The following is a 23,202-nucleotide window of genomic DNA, read 5'->3' as shown; positions in this document are numbered from 1 at the left end:
AAAGCCATTGCAAAAAATATAACAGTGACAATTTAATACCTTTGTACTTCACATGTTCTTTTTTAATTAAGTCTTGTACTATAGCTAATCCATTTAGCTAGTAGCTGCTTAGTAGTATTTTTTGATGCTAATATTTATTATATTTAGTATATACCAAAGGACTTATTATGTGATTATGACCATGATGGTACATGATTGTTGTTGCATTGATAGTATCGATACCTACAATCTAATTATACAATATTATTAATAGAAAAAATTTATAATTTTAATCATTACTTATTTAGGTCTTTGGTTATAATTAAGCAACAACTTTAGAATCTTTAAATGACACCACTGGTTAGTAGGTAACTACCAAGCCTTGTATATAAGCACAAGTTACATGACACTTCAATCATCCTCTTTCTCTTACAATCCTCTATGGTACCATTGCTTATTCTTTGAGTATTTTGCTTGTTGCCATTGATTCATCTTTATCATGTCGAACAACATTTGGTTCTTTTTTTCTACATCTCAACCTCCAGTAGATGTCAATGACCAACCTTCAAGTAAAACTAACACTTCTTCTCTTCAAGAAGCCAATCATCTCTTATTCGAACCAAAGTTATCTTTTGTAGATCTCTCCAACTCTGGCATATCCTTGTCACAACCTACATCACTACAAAGCTATTGTATATTTGTTCTAATTTCAATACAAGATATTTTAGAGCCACCTACTCAATGGTGTCACTTCATATAACCTCCAAACTTTGGACGTTTAGGCATTGGCCTAGATAATCCAATAATACCATTGCATCCTCCTCGTGTTACACCAAATCTCCCTCTACCTCTCTCTCAACCTTTGTCTAGTAGTAGAGAAGAGTTTGTGCAATCAATAGTGGAAAATATTCTTCAGCCTCCAGTTCAACGACCAAGGATTAAAGGACCATCAAATTTTGGTTGTCCTAGTACATCACCTCGAAATCTTGGCCCTCTAATCTATCTTTCCTTATTTACTTGAGTACTTGATAGACTTGAACCATTCGCACAAAATAGAAATCAAGTACAATTTAATGGCAATCTTATCCCAAATCAAGCTAAGGTACCAAGGCAATTTCTTTCAGTAGATAGAACTAAAGCAAAAGGACCTATTTGTTACTTTGAAGCAACATATGAAGGATCTAATGAAGACGAGTACTAGGACCTCATTGCTTGCCGAATACTTCCTTGAGAAGGCACAGTCAATTGGGATCACAATCCATGGCTTCTAAGTCACCCAAGGAAATTATTTGAAGATCAAGTCGCTGCTTACATAAGCAATATAACCCTCCGTACTCTTTGTTTCTGTGTCTTCCTTGATTTGTGTTCTTTTTAGCTATGTATGATATTTTAGTACGTACTTTATGCTCTTAATACCACTTAGAAGAAATATTATTCAAAAAAAAAAATGGCTAGAATTTCTTGACATTGTATTGTTCGATTGAAGGAACAATTAGCACTTCAATCATTGAAATTCTCAGTTCTTCTCTTCTTTGGATTATCTCAAATGGTCCCCATATTTGAGTGCAATTAACATTGCCCTCACCTTCTTATTATAAACTATTTTAAAATTGGATTAGAATTTTCAATTTTGATTTAGAAAGTGAGAAAAAATTACAAAAAAATAGTAAATTAGTAATTATTGTACTATTTATGCATTTGAGCTTAATTTTAGGCATGTAGATAGTTCTTTTTATTGGGCATGCCAACTATTAATTTGGACTTTCTACCGCTTGTTCTTTGATAAGGTCTTTGATAAATGGTGCATGGTTGAAAACTTTGCAATGAATCTATACCACATTGATACAATTGAGATAGTAAATAGGCTTTTATCTACTAGAATGTCTATGAGCCATAATATTAGCTCATAAATTAGTTTTAGGAAAATAGATGTAATATGTAAAAGATTGGTATGTCGAAAGTTTTAGTTAAACATATATTCTACAAAAATGGATTAGTGGACTAGAGCCAAAAATCAAATATAACACTTAGATAAATTAACTTAAATTAGATTTGGTGCTATAATATTATCATCAATGGAGGTTTTTTAAGGAAAAAATGGAGATTAATAGGATTTAAAAGGTTAAATAGAAAGTTGGTTATAAAGAAAGATAAATGAAGTATGATTTGAGTAGAAAAAGAAGAAGAAAGCTAAAAGTAGATGAAATACTAGGAGGTAGAAATTGGTGAATGAGAAATTCTAAGCTAAATTAATCCACCTTAGTTGCATTTTGTAGTTCCATGGCTAACTTCACTTATATATATATATATATATATATATATATATATGTATATTAGATTTTAATTGATCCATTGACATATTTAAATCCAAGAAATTCACTAAAATCTTAGCAATGGAGCTTACTCAATCTTACTTCTCTAAAACTTGATCTAATAAATCAGCCCTCATTCAATGGTTAATACAACATCTTTAAGCCCTTCAACTCTGAACTTACAATGAATAACTGTGCACTACATTTTACAAGCTTTCCATAAATATAAAACTCACTCCAAATAGAAAATTAATGCAAAAGTTATGGATTCTTAAAGATGCAAGGTTTATTCATTCATCCATTTGTATTCATTCATCCATAGATATCCTACATTCACCCATCTCATAACTATCATTCTTTCTTTCATCCATTGATTTTTCATTAAGTTTTTTTCAAACGACCATAGAAATATATTAAAATATTTATACTAGAAAAATCATCAATTATGGTTACCGGCATATCTTGATCGGGCAGCCTTGCTCCAAGGCAATCCATCAAAATAAACCTCCAAAAATCCAAGCCAAATTTTGAAAATTCATAAGTAATTCAATTCTTACCCAAATCTACCGTGTAATGTAGATCTAAAAAGCTATTGTAGTCTTCTATAAGGAAAAAATATGAAATCATGTGTACCATCTTACCTCAGACTAGCAACCTCGATCCGATATACATAGGCAGTAACTTCACTTCAACTATACACTTAATCTTTGAAAAATCACATCTAATTCATTCCTTCACCAAATCATATGTCTAAATGGCTTTAGAAAGCTACTTAAGCAATCTAAAAAAAAAAATATGAAGTTAGAAGTAACCACTTATCTTAAGATGGTAGATCATATATAGACGTTGCCACCTGAATGAGCGCCTTAAAATCTCCTTCATCTTCACAAATTCATAACTTCTTGCTTACTTCTCCAAATCACAAACACAAAATGGCTATAGAAAGCTAGAAAAAAGATTTATAAGGAAAAAAATACTGTATATTATATTTAAAACTGAAATAGAGCCTTTCAGCCACAACAGCCGAGGAGGTTTTTCACCTGAGCTCCAAGACACAAAAAAACACTCTCCTTCTACATTCTAAGAGACTAAGAGAGAAGAAAAAACACTCGAAACACATACATGTCCTAAGTGAGAGAGAAAGCTTCAAAAGGGGGCAGGAGAAAGAGAGGAAAGAGAAAAGGGAGGGGCGGCCAAAGCCGAGCCACCCCCTTGAAACTCTAGTTGCGAAGCCTCCAAAGTCAAAAAGAAAGAATCTCAAGGGGCCCCCTTCCCTAATAACTCATCCTAACTTACTTTTTAACCATATAAAGGGCTGGTCCTTCTTTCACATCCCTTTTCACCCCTTTAACTTATTACAAGCCCAATTACTCATCTACCTACTATCCCATTTATTACCACTTGATGTATCTTCGTCCTCCATTGCATTTTCTTGTAATTTGATCAAAAAGTAATCATCCTCCTCAACTTGATTTTGTAACCTTTTTCACCTTCTTTTCATGTTTTTTTGATCTTCAAAATTGTCGCCAACTCCTTCTTTGACAATTCAAAATTACTTCCACTAATACAAAATATTTCCTATTGATGACATCTTTGCTAAGCCAAAAAGCTAAATTGATTTCTTTTTCTTTTTGTTTCATTTTTTTATATTTTTATAAAAACTAAAGTAACCATTAAGTCCCCTATAACTTTTTAAAAAATGCTATGTAAGTGATAATTCAAACCAAGGATGGTTTGGATAGCTCACAATCTACTTCAAAAAATATTGAATTCTTAAAAAGACAATACACCCCAACTAGTAATTTCTAAGGCTATCTTCATACTAATTTCCATTAACTAAGTTTTTTATTCTAACTAATATGTGAATCCAAACTTTTGACTCATACACAACAATTACTATAATACAAATCATTATTGGCAAACAAATACATGCCACACACAATATACAATAACATTGAAAATATTATATACAACTAACCATAGAAGGTTGATGTAGTAGTCATTTTTGATAAAAGGTGGCTTCCACGATGCTAGTACTGGTGGCAGTGACTCCCTATCCTAGTAACTATTAAGGTGGCCACATTAATTTTACTGAATACATTAGAATTCTTCATAGTAACTGTCGATTGTAGGTCTTATCAATGAATCATTTCCATTACCATTGACACCACCTACTTTCATCAAGAATTAAACAGTCCCAAATGAGTACTATCTATACCACTAATATGTTGACTTTAGAATTAAAATGGTCACCTTAATTTTAATTCAGATTATCAATGTCATTACAATCTTTTTAAGTAAAGGTCAATGTGGAAGTACCTTTGGTGGCAGTTGTCTAAATAAAATTATTACATTTTTCATACAACAAATGATGTAATAATCTTATTCATTCTCCACAATTTGAGGTCTTCTTGGAAGTAATATGGTGGCAATTCAATCGAAATTTTGACTCATCCACGAGGTTCTCCATCAATATTTTTCCATAAGGACAAGGGATGGTCCCCATAACATGCTCCTAGTCATAATGTATCAATTAAAAGGATTACCTTATTTCTTTACAAATCAATCACATCCAATTGAAGAAAATCAAACAACTATTTCCAACAAATATGAAGTATCATTCGATAAAACTACAGCACATGGTATGTGTAAGTTGTTGTTTATCTAGACTTGAAATACCAAGCCTTCAAATGTGTATAGATAGGATCATTCATAGGGAAAGATAGATTGTATGAATTGCTTGTGTTGATGTCACAATTGGTCGCATTTATCATCTAATATTGCTCATCTCCATACCAATACTCCACCATTCTTCACTCCATCCTGACTTCTACTCTCATAATCATGAAGGTCTAATTTCTTTCACTTGGAGCATCAATTCACTACACAATTGCTGCAACTCTTCACTGACTTCAATGCTTATTCAATACAATTGGTAATTCAAACACGATTAAATTCTTTATCTCTTTCACAATAACTTCATTCATAATTCTTTCACATTCATTCAAATTCCATCACACATCACAGTGCAATAATCTCCAACTTTACTTTCTCAATTACTTCACGGATTGATTTTAATACCAATCTTTATATTCACAATATTTCAATTACAGTGCCAATATTGCACTCTTCCAATTCACAAATCTTCACAAATAAAAGAGGAAGCACCAAACTATCTCCGACTCATAATATCTCAGTTTGGTCCATAATCCTACTTCTTCAACCTTCTTATCCTACCAATAGTCAATCGGTGGTTATCAGATTCCAATGGTCACACTCTTCAGTATCCTAACTACTTAAATCCTAACTAAAACCTCAATTATCGTCCCAACTAGCTAACCACTCAACTAGTTTATCAATTTACCACTAATTAGTCCATATGTAACAACAAAATTTATTTACACATTCTACAATATGGTTGTTATGGATTCTAGTACACCTTGCTACATGAACGATTATATTAATGTTGGTGAAGAATTTAAATCTAGATCCAATAATTGTCATCAAGAAATTAAAATCCTAGCAATTATTGGATGAAATCCAATTGGATGAATTATAGCAAATCACATCTATAAAGATTTTAAAGAAGGGCCATACAAATGATGATATCAAGGAGCAACTAGTAACATCAATAGTCATGACAGTACCATCAAGCTCCACAGCCATTGTTCCATGTATAATGACGGTTTAGAGATTTTCTAACATCAATGCCATTTAAAAAGATAAAACGTCAATTCACACAATCATTATTTCAAAAAATAGTCATCTTAATAAATACTACTAAGGATTGACCATTAAGCCCAAGTATTAAAAGTCCAAATAATGTGGCATTAGACCAAAATATGTTGTCGTGATATGAGCCATTTATTGTTTGAATGTGTGGAAACTTAAGAATATTAGTAGTACTTAGATGTATAAATTGGTGGCATAATAGTGTGCTATGTTATCTTAATTTATAGAAAAATTAATTTAATCAAAAGTGCACAATTTAGATTCAAGATCATGTGGAAGACCATACAAAAGACTACTTGGAAGACCACGCAAAGATCATGTGAAGACCACATCGAGACCATTTAGAGACCATGTTGTCGAGCGAGAGAACGTTGCTCCAAGAAAACGCTGGGTTTTTGGCTACAACTAATTAGCCACAAAAGAGTTAAATGATAATGATTTCTATTTTTAGTAATTTTCTATAATTAGATTCTACCTAGATGTGAATTTATACAAGTTAGAATATTCATCCAAGCCTAAACATCTTCAAGATTCTATAAACTTCTCTAAATTGTATAATTACATCTAAATTTAGTAATCAGCTAATTCTAGAATTTGCCTAAATTTAGACTCTATCCAGAATTTGCAAAATTTCTATATTTAGAAAGCTGCAACAGCTCATAATTATACTAAATACTGTTTCATCCAAATTTCATCTAAAGTTAGAATATATCTAAAAATAGAATTATACCCAAATTTTAATTTCAATCAGAATCTTATTTTTATCTTAATTTAGTTTTCATCCAAATTTAGACTTTCATCCAAATCAGATGGATGAAACTGATAAGACTTGACAAAACCAAAAACTGAGACTTAATAACTCGTTACCACTTACTAAGTTTAGAAAGTTGATACCTAAATTTAGCTATTGGGTCCTGAATGTATTTCATGAAATTTTGATTGGACATGAAAACTCATTTTTTAAAATTCACAATTTTCAAAGGTAGCATAGTTTTATCCAAACTTCATCCATGATTAGCAACATGCTAAAAATAGATTTTTATCCAAATTTAAGTTTTAGTCAAATTTAAATTTTATCTAATTTAGAAATTTTGCTAAATTTAGGATTTTTATCCAAATATAGATTTTCATCCAATTTAGATGGATGAAATTGATAAGACTTGACAAAACCAACAACCATGATTTAATAACTCATTAATACTTACTAAATTTAGAGAGTTAGTACCTAAATTTAGCAATTAGCTATTTGACACATCTCATGAAACTTAGTTGAACATTGAAACTTGTTTTCTAGAATTCATATTATACAAAGTATTATGTGAAGAGAATAAAAACTCATAATGAAATATAAAAAACAACATTAAAAAGTAAATTAGTTTCTCAACTTATGAAAATTAGCACATAAGCAATGATTTATTTAGAATACACAAAGAGTTAGTACATAATCATTAATATACAATAAGTGAGAGTTAAAACACAATAAGTGGGAAGAGAAATTTATAAGAGTTAATATTCAACATACTAAGATTAGTACATGTAAAGTCTCAACATATGATAGGATCTCACAACTCATGAAAATTACACAAATTAAATGGAGAGTCTCAACACATGAGTATTCTCTATAAGAGATCTTCAACAAAAGAAAGCTTTACTAACACTTGAAAACATCAAGAGAGATTATAAAGGAATGAGAGTGTTATGAACTAAGAAGGAATGCCCAACATTTCCTTTACTTCACTATATATACTCTAAGCTCTTCAATCAAAATCATCTATTCCATCTATTTTCTAGTCTTTTTCTATCCGTAAAGCATCTTCATTCAAACTAAGTTTTCAATGCTTTGAAGAATTTGGCAGCTTTTGACTCCACTTTCTTCTTCATCTTTATTTTTCCACCAATCTTTCTTCTTCTAATTTCTAATTGTCAACATTCGTCAACATTCAACAAATTTGTCAAATAGTCAACATTATTGTATTTGCCAATTGTCAACATTTGCCAATGTTTGTCTAATTGTCAATTATGTCAACTCCTTTACCTTGACTTTAGTGGAAAATCCACTTAGTAAAAGAATAATAGAACTTGGGAAAATTTAAAAGGAAGAAAGATTTAACTAAAGAAAAGAAAATAACTAACTATAAAGAAAAATATTAAAACTAAAAGAACTTGTAAAATAGGAGAATGTAAAAAAAGATAAGGGTTAATTAAACTTATAATGGTTTAATCTTCAAGGGAGGACATCGGCCACGACTTGAGTTGGTTGGCTCGAGTATTGATTCGCATCGAACTAGTCTAAGTTTGAATCCCGCTGCTTGTATGAATGGTCGGTGCACCACGTGGCATGGAGATTGCTAGTGACATGGCAGGGAAATAGCAAATGAACGCTCTTAAATCCTCAGCTTGTGACAAGGATGTGGTAAAAATCCTCCAAGATAAATGTATCATGACTGCGCAATTGTGTGCAGTTACACATCCACCATAGTTGTTCAACCTTTCCCTCTTTTATTTATTGTTATTATTTTTATACTAAGAACTATTTCTCTTCACAAGAACATGGAGGAGTACGTGGATTAGATTGAAGACTATGTAGAAGACCATGTGGATACGACTTCTATCAAGTTAGGACAAGTTAGGGTTAGCCAATGGCGGCCAAGCCACCATAGGATCTTCCTGTAAGCCTATCTTATTTTCTTCTTATTAGTCAATGATGGACAAGAGAGGATACTTAAAGAAGGAAAAAAAGGGTATGAAGCATGGTGTTTTGTCTTTCTAGTGGCATTTGAGTAAAGTTTGGGTGTAAAGGTGCTCTCTAAATGATTCTAAGGTCTTTGGTTGGTTAGAAGGCTTAGAAGAGAGTGTGTGCACATTTGGTGCACCGTTTTGTGTAATTAACTTTAGTTCATGGAAGTAGCAGATTTTGCATCTTAGCTTTGAGTATATTTGCATACGATTAAGGACTTGGAATGAAGTGAGTTTCTGGAGTTCTATTATTGGCAAGATAAACTATTGGTGTGAAAAATTTGAAGGCTGGATCCTTGGTGGAAGCAGAGCAATGAAGTATTGAAGTAAAAGGGGTCCAAAAATTTAGGTAGTGAAGAAAGTGCATTTAAAGACTTGGATCTTGGCGACCATCTTGGTTTTGATAATCAAACTTTGGATATACTGAGTGAGATAGGTTATCTTCACTTTTATGAGTTTTCATCTTAATTGGGCTTATGATTTGAAATTTATAAAGAAAAGAATAACCAAAGGTCAAGGATAGTAATTATGAGAAAAAGTTCTAATTGTTACAAAATGTGGTATGAAACCTTTTCATAATGTGTATGACCTACTGGTAAAATTTTAAAAATTTCAGAGAACAATCTAAGAGATATTGGAGGTGGAACTTAAAGGAGTTAGATTAGAGAAAATCCTAAGAAATAAAAAGTAATTTGATTAGCAAAAGGGTTAGAACACCATATTTGTTATAATAGGAGATTAGAGACCTTCCAAAATAATAATTTGTTATACAAGTAGAGATAAACATTGCGATCTTGAAGAATGTACAAAATTAAAATAATGTTATGTATTGAAAAATTTGAATTAAATTGGGAGGTAATTACAAAAGCAAACAAGCATTAATTCTCATTAATAACTTCAACACTAATAAAAAGAGTATTGTGAAGTACTTCCTTTATTAATAGTGATGACAACCACTATTATATCTTAAATTAGACTGCATTCTTTTATCAATGTTGTTAGCTCCATAGGGATTGGTTGGTACACTTCTATAATTTCTCGCCTCATGATTTCTCACAAGTAGTGCCAAATTATTATGCCTCAATAAAATACTCAATAGTCCCATTAGATATCCAACCGAGACTAGTTATTTAAAACTCACTTGTTTCAACCAATAGTTTTAAGCTTTTGGCTTGGAAACAAAAACCCCAAACCAAGAATGCTTATATAATTACCACCACTCTCAAAATCAATTACCACTAATTTCCCACACTAAAATAGTTTTTTCCCCTCTCCTCTTACCTTTTTCTCCTTGGTTTCTAAAGGCATTAGTTTCCTAAATCTAAATAGTACCTACTCCATAGATAAAAAGCCTATTCTTTTGCGTCATTCTTTGAAGGCATTCACATTAGATTAAAGATAAAAAGAGACTTCATTCACACCAATCTAAAAGATTATTAATCTTTTTCTATTTATATTGTTGTACTTCACATCCAATATGTATTGAAAGGTGAAAAATATTCAGCTCGAATGGAGCTGAAATTTTAATATAGGAAAAATTTACAATTTTATTTAGAAAAAACTCTCCTCAACATCCACATCAAACAATAGAACTAAAAAAACTCAACATCAATACCACAACAATGGTGATACTAATTTAGCTATAATAAAGTTTAATTTTTTTTAAAAAGAAGAAGCCTTAAAGTCACATATAGAAGCACATCTCTCTAATTTCCTCCCACAAAATAAAATGACCATATCTAATATTGGCAAATACAACCCTAAACCCTAAACCCTAAACCCTAAAACCTGGTAATACTAGCATGCTAAAACTCTATATATACAAAATGCTACAATATGAAATCCAACTACAAAAGCATCGTATTACCATCTGCCAAACTTGCTTAGATAATTTGGACTTGTTCCAGAGGAATTGTAATAAGATATTTGTCTTGTGCTTCTCTTGGCCCTGAATTTCCAAGAGGTTAGAATAGAAGTAGTACTCTCCCATAACTTGCCATATTCTTCTTCGACCTTCCAATGAAGACTATCTAAAGAGTCCCAACCTTCATAGAATCTTTGCACCCTCTCATTTTGTGAAGTGAGTTTTAAATATCGGATAAGAATTAAATTCCATCTTTCCACAGTTGGACTTGGGTCCGACAAGATTTTCACAATCCAAATGGGATGATCAAATCCATCAAACAATTTAATTGCCAAAAAACATCCTTCATAGACAACACATGCAACTCAAAATGATGATAGCAGAAAATGATGCCTTTGTCCAACAAAATGATCAGTTTCATTGTAATCTTCACGAAAGTCACCGCTTTCTGTGAATTTGTCCTCAATTGTTCAATCAATCCAAGAAGTCCACCAAAATCCATCTTGTAGAGACGTTATTATGTCCATTGGCTCCTTTAATACATCTCTCATTGCCCTCAAGTAGTAGGACAAGTACTCGTATCACATTAGATATTCACTGATTTGGTCCTCCTCTGTTTGTTGCTCCCAATGTGAAATGAACTGAGATAACCTCTTCAAAATTTCAAAGAGATTTTGCATTATATGTGGCTTCAAAGCACTTCGCTTCCCAAAAGGCCACTATGACCTTCCATTAGGATCTTCCTTCCAAAACTTAATTCTTCCTCCTTCACTTAAAAGCCAATCATCATCATGGCAATGGATCTTGTACTTCATGAGAAAACAGTTGTTGGAGTCAACAAAAAATTTAAACTAGTGGGCCTTGATGTGTCTCATAATAGCCTCCTTCCCATCACCTATGCTATCACTTGTGAATGTTTTGAAGTTAGGAACTTCCTCGATAAGGTAGAGAATGAGGGAATGGTTTCAATATCCATAAAAGATTTCATAAGCAAAGAAATGGTAGGGTAGGTATCCTTCTTCAATTCCATACTCCATTGACCAAATAATACATCAATGTCATCATGATTGTATCTAATAAGCATGAAATTCATGTACACCTTCCAAAAAATACCTTTTGCAATGAGTAGGGACCAAAAGCAAATGAAAAACCAATTTTTATTATCACTACAAGCATTGTCTATTTGCACATGAAAGATAGGAGGCAAAGGTTTGGCTGGTGGCGGCTCTTATGAAGAAGGTGGTAAAGAACAAACACAAGCATCAAAACCTTGCAAGATGGCCTTATAGATGGAAGTCTTGCTAGCACCCTGAAAAAGTTGGTGCAATGAAATTTTTGGCGGCTGCTCTACGTCTCAAAGAAGTTTCAAAAACAATCCCATGGTATAATTTACGTCATGCGCAAACATATCCAAGCCATAATGTGCATACCAAACGTCACCATGACCATGAGTACGCATACTTGTAATAGAGACCAGCAACCTCATTAGTCCATCAAGAGTCTTCGTCTTATGGAAAAAGACAAGTGTTACAATCTTCAAGTGATCAATCTTATCGTACATGATGGTAACACATTCATGGGGCATTTCTTGAGAGCGACCAAGGTTAGAGTAGTACAAGTCTCGGTGTGCCCACGCTGAATCTAAATGCATTACCAACTTCCCATATTATAAAAGAGTACCCTCGATACATGGCGAGTGAAGTTTACTATGAAGATGGTATTGGTCATACATGCAACATCTAGTGAAATTGTTACCAAACTTCTTTGTACAATACTCAAGAAAATTGACTAGTTTAATCTTGCTAACATTAGAAGCTGAAATTGATTTTAGACCACAATCACAATAAGTGGGTGTCAAGAAAAGGGATTTGGTCCTTCTACTTGAAGTTAGCAAATAAGACTTTTACCATGGCTTTTTCATCGATATAAAGAACTCAAGACTTGTGGAGCATATGATCTGCATTCTTTATAAGAATTGAACATAAAGCAACTATTGTCACAATAATATGACTCCTAAGTTTATGCATTTTAATATTACCATGATTTTAAGCCACAACGCTAATAGCAGCGTCTTTGATGTAGCGATAGAAAGTTGACCTCATGACACCTATAATATGCATCAACATTGCGGGGCAGACCTCTATCCTTCAAATGTAACAACATTTATTTCTATAGAATCAACATGGAACTAGTGGTGAACATCGAGCTTTATATGCTTCTGAAAAAGAACCATTGATTTTGAATACATCCATGTGCAAAGGATCTTGATCTTATCTTTGGGGTAATGCTTGATACAACTCATAGAACAACACATATTAGTAGCCACAGTGTTGATCAAATCATGAGTAAAAAGCTTAATTGCCCTCCAAGATAAAATTGGATTACAAGAGAAACTGTCATGTGCATCTTAAGTATATCCAAGAGGTTGATTTTTTGTTGTTAGCGTAATGTTGTAGGTGTGACGTTATAGGTGATGGTAAAGACTTACAACATTACAAAAAACTTGCACGATGGGCCAGGATTTGATAGAGTACTTCTACTCAGCTAAAGCCTCATTTCCAACAATAGATCTAATAATTTAAACATCAATATGAGTATCACCCAAAGGGGTGGTAACATTTCGCATTGTGGTGGAGCAAAGTTGGCAGAGAATCCCAACAATAATTTCTACCTCCTCTGAATTATGCAAGGAAATTGTCTTTCTAACCTAGAATCCTCAGGAGACTAAATCAATCCATGGAAGGTCAACATCTACTAGAATGTCAATTGGGATGTCCTTATCTGAAGAATCGTTAAGCATCATAGATCCATCCAATTGACAATTGTCCATTAAATTCAATATAATTAAAACAAAATATAGAGTAAGAATTGATGGATGCTACAATGAATCCAAAACGAGTTCGGATGGAGCAAATATATACGAAAGACCATTGATATGCTTGAGCCCGAATGATTTTAGAGTGCGTCGTGGATACAGAACTGCAAATTAAGTCGATTTAAAATTAATTTATAAGAAGAAAAATTTCAAATTGGTTTAAATTTTTAATTGAGATGTAATGCTCAAAATCAGCTTGAGTCAAGCTGAATCGTAGGGTGAGACAAAACATACAAAATCAGCTTGAATTGAATTGATTTTTAAGTACAAAAACTATATACTTTATCTGTTTGAGTCTAAGTAATCCTCTTTGGCAAGAGAAGTCTAATGCAATCAACTTGAGTCAACCTGATTTTGAAGTGTGTGATGCAGTTATTAAATTATTTCAACTCTACGAGATGTTTTCTTCCAGATGAACATACAAGATCAGCTCGAGTTGAGCTAAGTTACTATTCTAAGACACACATTGTATACCAGCTCAAGTATAGCTTATTCTCTAATCCAAGATAAATATACTATACCAACTCGAGTAGAACTTCTCCTCTAATCCAAGATAAACATACCACATCACCTTGAATTAAGTTGATTTAAGCATATGACCAGGATAAATTAAAGAAACTCGAGATGAGCTGAATAAAGTGTGAGACCTCGTGAAACAAAATCGACTCAATTCAAGCTTATTTATCCCAACTTATGCGCCATATCCTTTGAAAGTAAAGCAATATGTCCGTCATACAACAATTCAAAGTAAAAACCAAATTTTGGATTTTTGGTCGATTATCCCGAGATATTACATGTTGAACGAATCAAGGTACTATTGAATCACAAAAGGCAAAGTGTACACATCAAATTTCTGGACATGATTGCCCTTATTTTGGCCCCAACATTTGCTTCTTACAATCTATATGAGGGATAGAAGGAATACGTAAAAACTTTATGATATTGTATTGTGGTTTGGCTACCATGTGAAAATAATGTGTTTATAAATTTATTGTATAATTTGTCAAATAACATGGTGAAAGCCATACTAGTGGATTTTAATTGGTTGTAGAATGTAGTTAGATTATTACTTCAAAAAGTGATTGTTTAAAAAGACTACTATTAGAATTTTTATAATATTATTTTCTTTTGACAATGGTTTTTAAAGTTGATATTTTTAGTAAAAACTTTTATTCATTTAGAGGCATCTTTATTAGACATTGGTGACCTTTGAAGTTTTATTTTAGTTCTTTTATTTGGTGTTTAAAGGACTTATTGTAAAAAACTTATAAGAAAAAGAATTGGAGAAGGTTTTTAGTAGTAAAGGGAGTATTTAGGATACAAATATGGATGAATGGAGATGGATGATATAAATCTCCATTCCTATTGGTCAAAAATCATGACAAATGGGCTTTGAGGAGGCTGCCCGAGGCCATATAAGGGATTAGGGTTAGTTTTTCGAAACCATTCGAGTTTTAAAGATTAGGATCAAAAGGTTTAGGATTTTGGCTATGGTTTTGGTAAAATTTTTGTGTCATTTGGGGATTTTATGAAGAAGTTATAGACGCTCAAAGTTAAGGTGTTAATTTTGGACCTTCTATCACACTTTGGAGCGTTGCGCACGCATACAAATAGCAATTGAGGATCGGCGACCGCGACTGGAGAGAACACTTTTGTAGCTACACTTTTCACTTACTGCTTACTAGATTCTAAGTTGAAGTGAAGGAGTTATTGGATTATGAAGTCAGTGCATGCAATCCAAGGGTAGTAAGTAAAGTAATTTACTAGTGGTTGTCTCTTGAGCTATATCTTGAGCAATTTGACACGGTTTTGGCTCAAAATTTCAGAGGATGTGTAATTTCATATCACTAAACTTTTTACGTAAGTTTTATGACATTTGGATATTGGATTTTTGAGATATTGAGGAAATAGTGTTTGGATGCTTGTAAATTAGGATTTAGAATGTCTGCTAGGGTTTCTTAGATGCTAGAAGATTGCAAGTGAATTTGTAAGTGGTTTTTTTTGTGGTAGAAGTTAAGAGTTTATTCTACCTATCGTATAAATTTAAAACAAACTGAATGGTTAGATCAAGAGTTATGAAATTCTAAAGTTTGAAAAAAGTAACCCTTTTGGAGGAGAAAAATATTTTGAAGGATTTTAATATATTTTGAATTTTTATACAAAGCAAAGAGGATTTTTTTTTGGAAGCTAAGGCATAACATACAAGTGAAACCTAAACTCTCTACAGCTAGATATCTAGTGTATTCCTAAATAGCAAATCATGCCATACGACAATGATAAGATCGTCGACAGAGATAGAGGAAGAATAATCGTCCCAACAATTGTAAGCAATGCACGGCAGGAGTAATCCAACCAATGTACATACACAATATGTTTCTTGCCTATTGCAATGCAAAGCACTCCACAACAAGCAACTTTCTTTTGCTGCCACTACTATAGAAAGCTATAGATTGATTGATTAACGTTAGTGACTTTACTTAAAGTGCACCCAAGAAATCTACCATTATGTTCTAGAGATTGCTACTATACCAAAGAAAATATTATGATGCATGGAAGATGCACAAGGTAGTCTATACCGCATAGTCAACTATTTAGAAGGACACATACACAGTCAGATACTATTGAAGGTGCAAAATTTAAAACTGAAGGATGTAGGACTAAAAATTGACGAAAATGCAAGGGAAACCTCAATCTAAAGTAGCCCTTGCCTTGTTGGTGGGAAATTCCATCGCCAAATTGGGGCTGGGGTATTTATAGAGCGTACAATAAATGAGCAAGAAATTCAGAACTACTATTAATGGAAAAAATAATAAGCAGAAACTGCGAGTAATGAAAGAGTAAGTAATACTATTTACAATTTAGAAGTATAAAGAATAAGATTGTAGGATTTAGGGTTTAGGGTTTAGGATTATTTTACCATTGCAACCACAATAGTTGAAAATGGGTAGATAGGTTACCTCAAAAATTATAAAAAAAAAAAATCAAAACTTTGAGAACACCCTTGTAACTATAAAATCCTAAACCATAAATCCTAAAACGTATTATGGTGGATTATTTCACCATTGGATTGACAATATCCTAATCTTGAAGGAATAGCTAACCTATAAATTTGAAAACTCTAAGCCAATTAATTAATATAGAAATCCTAAATTCCATTTTAAAATATATTTATCTCTAAAATAAGCCATTATTAGAAAAAACTAAATACATCATTAGATTTATAATATCAACAAATAAGGAAGAAGGTTATTTTTAAATATAGAAATTCTTTTAAAATCACAAAAATCAACTGTAATTCAAAAAGTCTAATATTCTATATCTTCCAAATGGTGATACTATAATAGAGGATTATTTCTTTATTGGAACCACAATATTCAAAAATAGAAGGGTAGATTACCTCAAAATTATAAAAAAAATATGTCAAAATTTCAAGGATATTCTTGTTACCCTAAACCTTAAACCTGCCTCGAGAAATAAATATATTTGATTATGGGATTCTATTGACAACCAATGACATCCTATCGTTCAAATTTAGCCATATTCAACATCTTACTTTACAACATAGAGAGAGATGCGTACATGAGATGTGCAATGTGGAAGGATATGGATCATTGAGTACTAGACTAAAGATTGGTGAATATATGGTTAAATTCAAATTCTATCAAGAGTTATGCCATGAAATTATGTATGTGATACAAAAATGAAATCTTGATGACATGCTTGCAACTATGCATCCAGTTCGTCTTAGATACATACAAATGCAATAGTTATTATCAACTTAGGAAGTATTACCAGACAACATACGTAATGATCATCTTCAGGGGATCAAAATTGAGGTGACTATTTATACAAAGAAAGTAGTTGGTGGATATTGACTTTGTAGTAGTTTGGACATTCTAAACCTTTAAAGCATCAAAATTGCATTAGGAGGCCCTTTTGATACTAAAGATATTTCTAGTGATATTTTTTTGAAGGATTTCAAGTTAAAATTGGAAGCATTCTAACAAGAGATTCAAGGAGATGATCATTATGTACCATCTATTTGGTTAGAAGTGCTTTGACTTTTGTTTGTCAAACAATAGGATGGAATGGCAAATATATGGAAAGCCAATTATGAGAGGAAAGGAATTGAAGGAGCATTGAAGCATGCCGAAAAGCTTTAGGAGAAGAGGTATAGTTTCAATATAATAGTTGATAGCAAGATAGAGAAGAAATCCGTACTTTAATTATGGATTTTTTCAAAAATGTACAATGGTTTGTGTATGGTAGGACAAAGAATGTGGATATATATCTACTCATGCTTAAGAAAGTGAAGGGAAGCACATAGTGGAAGAAAGATGGTATATACGAAGACCGTGTTGGTGTAGCACACTATTTCATCCAACAATTCGAGTGTCATTGACGACAACATGTAGTTATTAGGATTTAGTTGTTATTAACATATATTAAATCACTATATCTAATCAGCTCTACAAAATACTATTGAATTCCCAATTTGGACAAAGTTTGAGTAAAGTTCTACATTGCAAAAGTTTGACAAATTTGAATGCTAAGTTGTAAACTTCTAAATGAATCTTTAAAACTATAAAAACTAAATCCATAGAGTCACTTCAATTAACCTCTATTACACGCTCTAGAGTACAATAAAAGCATTCTAGAATGCTATTGCGCTCTTTAATCCAACACCGTTTGTAAAAGTTATGAATAGATGAAGTTTTGCAATGAACTCATACCTACAGAACTTCATCCACTCATAACTCATCCATACGGTGTTGGTTTCAGGACCACAAGATGAATCTGCGATGCTCAAATAATGCACTACATTGTGAAATAAGTATAGTTCACAAAAAATGTCAAAAAAGCTAACAGCACTTGCCAACACACAGTCTCCAAAAAGTCAACAACCCTAGTTCAAAATCTATGACATTTTATCGGAATCTGACCACACCAATGAATTCGCAATCATTGAAAATAGGAGGGTAGGTAATCTCAAAACTTAAAAATAAAAAGTCAAAAATCCAATAACACACTCATGTAACTCTATCTCCAAACTTTTAAACCTAACATGAGGGATAGGTCCCTTTAAGAACGCAATTCAACAACTTTCAAAACCTAAAGGACGCTCTTGTATTCCCAAAATCCTAACCCTAACCCTAAATCCTAAACCAAAGTCTTCTTGTAAAGAACTATCACTTATTCAATTTCCAAACAAGCTACTTCAATTCTCTAATTTTATAATTTAAGGATGGTGAACTCATAACAAAGAAGTCCCAAAGTAAGAAATAGTTCCATGTGCTAATCCTAAGGAACAACATCCTTGAGATCACAATCTTAAATTTAAACTTAAACCATTTTCTTGATATATTTTAAAAAATCAAATTTTTCTTCTTTAAAGTTTTTTGCATTGTTCTTATAATTAATTATAAATTAACTTGCATTGGCTTGGATTGAAAATTTTTATAGTCATGTAATAAGTGACATCAAATTGATGATATATGTGTGATTAAAAACTTCCATTCACCACAAACTTATTATATTTTCATTTACCATATTTATACCACATTTTGAATATCAAGTCCAATCACCACACCATGTCATGAAAACACTCCAAATGATAAGAAGATGAAAGTGCCTTTCTTAGGAAATGTTTGAATTGAGTACTTCTTGAACTTCAAAATTAGCATTTAATTTCTATTTGAAAAGATTGTCTTTTTATGTTGTATGTTTTTCATCCATGCATCAAATGATCAGTATATCTGGCATGCACCATGGTACAAGTGCCCACTTTCAGTCTATATGGTTAGTTTAATTTAGGCTCTCAAATTCACTCAGCAAGTATTTGAGAAAAACAAATATAAAAATTCAGCCAATTTCCAGAGATCCACTGGCTGTGATCATGGGTTCCCGTGAGATTAGTTCCGACGGTAGGGAGGAAGCACTCAATGCTGACTGGAGCAAGGGATGACGAGGCAGGCTGCCTGCTGAGAGTCGTGAACTGGTGATGGCGGCATTTGCACTGCTCGTTTTTTTTCGGGGTAGCTCTGTTGGGGGTGTGTAGAACTAGGATTTTATGAATTGCCTGTCTCTGCTGTGCTTGGCCATCTCTCTCTGCGTCCTCAGTCAGTCTCCTTCTACATCATCGCGGCCTTCTCTCTGCCCTCTCCCTCTCCCCTGCCTGCTTCCCACCCCTCCTCCTGCCCTCCTTTCGATGCCACATCCGTTGCCCCCATCTTTCCTCATTTCTCTGCTTCGATCACTCTTCTTCTCCTGTCCCCGTCCCTCCTTCATGTAGCCCTCCTCTCTGTCTCTGTTTCGCGTCCTTCTCTTCTCTTGCTCTTACCCATCCCCCTCTCATTGTTCCCTTTTCTTGGCATTTTTCTGCAGGAGTTAGCACGCCCTCATTTTCCACCTTCCCAGCTATTTCAAGTTATGGAGGCCATGGCTCCTGATGAGGTAAGTTCATGAAATGTTTGGAGTTCATTATTATGCACAAATTAGATTCAAATGTGGATTTTAGAGCGGGGTTCTGCTGTGGTTTAAGCTTAGGTTTACAGCAATGTTTTTGCTGAGATATTAAGCAGCATTTACTGTTGGGTCCCCCCTTCTTCAGATGGACCAAGATTATCGCCAAAAGAGTGGGCGGGAGGAGCTAGAAGATAAGGCGCAAGACCAGATAAGGGCGAAGGGACAGGAGGTAAGAGACCTGAGAGAGGAGATACGAGCGAAGGAAGAGGAGATAAGAGGGCTGAGAGAGTAGATAAGAGCGAAGGAAGAGGATATAAGAGGGGTGGAAAAGGAGATTGACATTGCTTCGGGAACAGAGGTGAGAAAGCTGCTTGAAGCGAAGCTGCAGTTCCTACGGCAAGAAATAAGCAGTATCCGGCATGAAATAAGTAGCCGCGATCAACAGATAGTCAGCCTCCGGCAAGAAATTTGCAGTGTTCGGTCTGTGCAAGAAGCGCCGGCATCGGCAGGTATGTTAGCTTAGAGAGAATCTGGATCCATGATCTGTGAGATGAATCTTGTGTGCTCTGGTATGCTTACTTGTTGCTTAGGGTATGCTTACTTATACTTGTGATAACATGCTTTTTCTGGCGAACTGATCAATTGATTTCCTTATCAAAATCGGTATAGGGTTTAGGGCTACTTGCCTTCGTAGATAGAATAAGCAGGCCTGTTAACGCAATGGTTTGTTATTTGGGAACGACGCGGCTCACTAGTTTGCGGAGCTGCCGCCAAGCTCTGCGGTAAGCATCACTAGTTTGTCTAACGGTCTTATCAGGTTGTATTCGAGTGAGTGAGAATGCACAATTTGGTTCGATGCCCAGAATATGCGGACGTATGCATATTTGTTGCTTAACACTCTTGTCTGATGTCTGTAGGCATCTTCTTGTATGATTCGTGATGGCCATTCATGAGTTATATTCACTCTATGATGTCTTCATGACCGGTTTAGGGTTTAGTTTAGGGTTTAGCGTTTAATCTGTGCTTTCGCCTGGCTCCGAGTTTTTTTTTTAATTTTTTTAATTTTTAATGAATTTTTATATGTCTCACTTGTGCTTTCAATCTGTGCGTTATTTTGTGGTTCTCGTTGTTGCCACTTTAGAGCAATTCTTGTGGGTCGATTGATAGATATTGTAGGCTTCTCTGGAATCTTGATAATTAGGGTTCGTTTAATCCACAGCTGGGAGTGAAATGGTAGCAGGTCTTGTTCTTGGCTGTATCCCAGGTGCGTCGTGCGCTTAGGATTTTGAAGGATTAATTTTCATTATTGGCTACGGCTACTGTTAACCAGACAGTACGGTCGAATGTTGTTTTCTATGAAGCGTCTTCCTAAGAACTTCGTTGCTGTTTCCTTCTTTCAAGTTTTGGGAGGAAATGCTGTACAGAGTAATTTTTCTGTTTTGCTTTTTCAAGATTGTTTTGCACTTTGGGCTTTGAAACGTTTACTTGGTGATTTGGTCCCAATGTGCCGTTCCATGGGCGCTCTGTTCCATGGGCGAATTCTGCTGCAGTTTTGGCATGGACGACTGATGCTTACTTGTAGGGATGGTTCGTGGCTGTATTCGGGGGGTTTGAAATCGTGCCAAATATGTAGTCTCCTAACCGGAGTGATTATGACTTGGCACGAGACAACTTTGGTGTGATTTGTGTAAAAAGTTTGGCATATTATTTTTGCAGTGCGAGAAGTGCCATGGCCTAAACCCTAAACCTGTTTTCTTGGTTGTTTGATTGAATTTTGTGACCATCGTGTGTGATCCCCTTCTGTGCTCTTCTGTGCAGGACTGTCTTTAGGTGTTCCTGAAAAGCTCTTGCAGGAGTTAACAGAATACCTGGCTGAGCAGAAGGCGAAATCCAAATCGAAGAAATCAGTTCAGTTATCGTCTGTGAGCCAGTATATTTGGGGTACTCTTGAACGGCAGGTAGGCTTGGAAATGATGTTTAATGAGATTGATCCTAATCCCGAGCACTTGAGTGATCTGCCTGCATTCGGTTGGGACGATAGGCAGGAGAGGTCACAGGCTGATAGGTACATTCCTCACTTAAACAAGATAGCAAGTGGGCGGAAGTGGATGCTGATAGATGCTGCAAATAACTATCCAACCCTTCTATCTGGTTTTCTTGGTGGTTGGAATTTTAAAGGCACCACAGATGTGGCTTTTGTACATCGGATAGTACTCAAGTCTGATCCACGCCGTGGGTTGAAGTGTATCTTCGAGCTGAAGAAAGATCTTCGAGGTGGTCGTGACAAGGCTATTATTCAGACTACGATTAGGCTTGTGATGGCTAATGTTTTTGCGCAGCAGTTCAGACCTTTTGCTGTTCTTACCGACCTTGATGATTTTTGGTCCTTATACTGGATGGATGCATCAACAATATATTGGTTTACTTTTGAGTCGAGGGCTAGTGCTGTTGGGTACATTGAGGAACTTCTGCAGGATTCCGACAACGACAAAATGGGAACTTCTGAGGCACTGGCAATTCATGCACGTCCACGTGGTGAAGATGAAGGTCTGCTATTTGTAAAGAAGCGAAGGATGTATGAGCCTCCAGAGATGGATAACTTGAAGGATTTGGTTGGTTTAATACCTGATGAAGAAATCCTGAGTGCTCGAGTTCAACTTAGCGTTCAGCAGCTTGAGAAGCTGCTGCACATACCCTTGTTCTCTGGTGGTGCCTTGGCCACATAGCATGTACTGTTAGGAGGAATTATTGGAACTGTTTGGAATCACCGGTCGCTTGTCAACAGATTTTGTTTCTTTTGTACATATATGCGAAGCTCTTGGTGTAATCTAGAATTTTTGCATCGGTTGCTGTCTTGCCAATATAATGCCCATTCAGTGGAATATGATGTAGTTACCTTCATCCAAAGTGCAGATATCCAGTCAATCACCTTCGGAACATTTTACTACACTAATACGAGTTCAAGTGAGGATTGCATTTTGTCGGAGGCCTCATTATGGCTGCCAAAAAATTTCCTTACAGGGATCGCGAGATTCCCTTTACACGAATGGCAGAAAGTCCAGCTTTTCCACACGAGCTTAATTCATGTGACTCGTGCCTGCCATTTGACACCTCAATTGCCTTGCAAGTTGGCAATTCAGCCCATGCTTTTACATTGCCGAGATTGCACAAGTACGCTTGCCGTGACTTGCACAATTTTACAACCACATCTCTTGGCCTAGCCCTAGCCTGCTAAAAAG

General features: G+C 34.4%; 1 protein-coding gene across 2 annotated transcripts; it reads left to right on the top strand.

The window, feature by feature from the left end:
* The first annotated feature begins 19,533 nt into the window (after nt 1-19,533).
* Nucleotides 19,534-22,805, top strand: LOC112272878 (uncharacterized). Of its 2 annotated transcripts, XM_024501052.3 has the most exons (4): nt 19,534-19,951; nt 20,109-20,192; nt 20,320-20,472; nt 21,782-22,805. In XM_024501052.3, exon 4 carries the CDS (start codon nt 21,934-21,936, stop codon nt 22,687-22,689), a length of 756 nt encoding a protein of 251 aa, XP_024356820.1. In that variant the 5' UTR covers nt 19,534-19,951; nt 20,109-20,192; nt 20,320-20,472; nt 21,782-21,933; the 3' UTR covers nt 22,690-22,805. The 2 variants fall into 2 exon arrangements, with proteins under 2 accessions (XP_024356820.1, XP_090100901.1); XM_090244775.1 differs by having other exon boundaries at nt 20,109-20,472; nt 21,794-22,805.
* The last annotated feature ends 397 nt before the right edge of the window (nt 22,806-23,202 follow it).

This window comes from Physcomitrium patens, chromosome 19 (assembly GCF_059467195.1).
Source record: "Physcomitrium patens ecotype Gransden chromosome 19, ASM5946719v1, whole genome shotgun sequence".
NCBI lineage: Eukaryota > Viridiplantae > Streptophyta > Bryopsida > Funariales > Funariaceae > Physcomitrium > Physcomitrium patens.
This window is presented reverse-complemented; position numbering and strand designations above follow the sequence as displayed.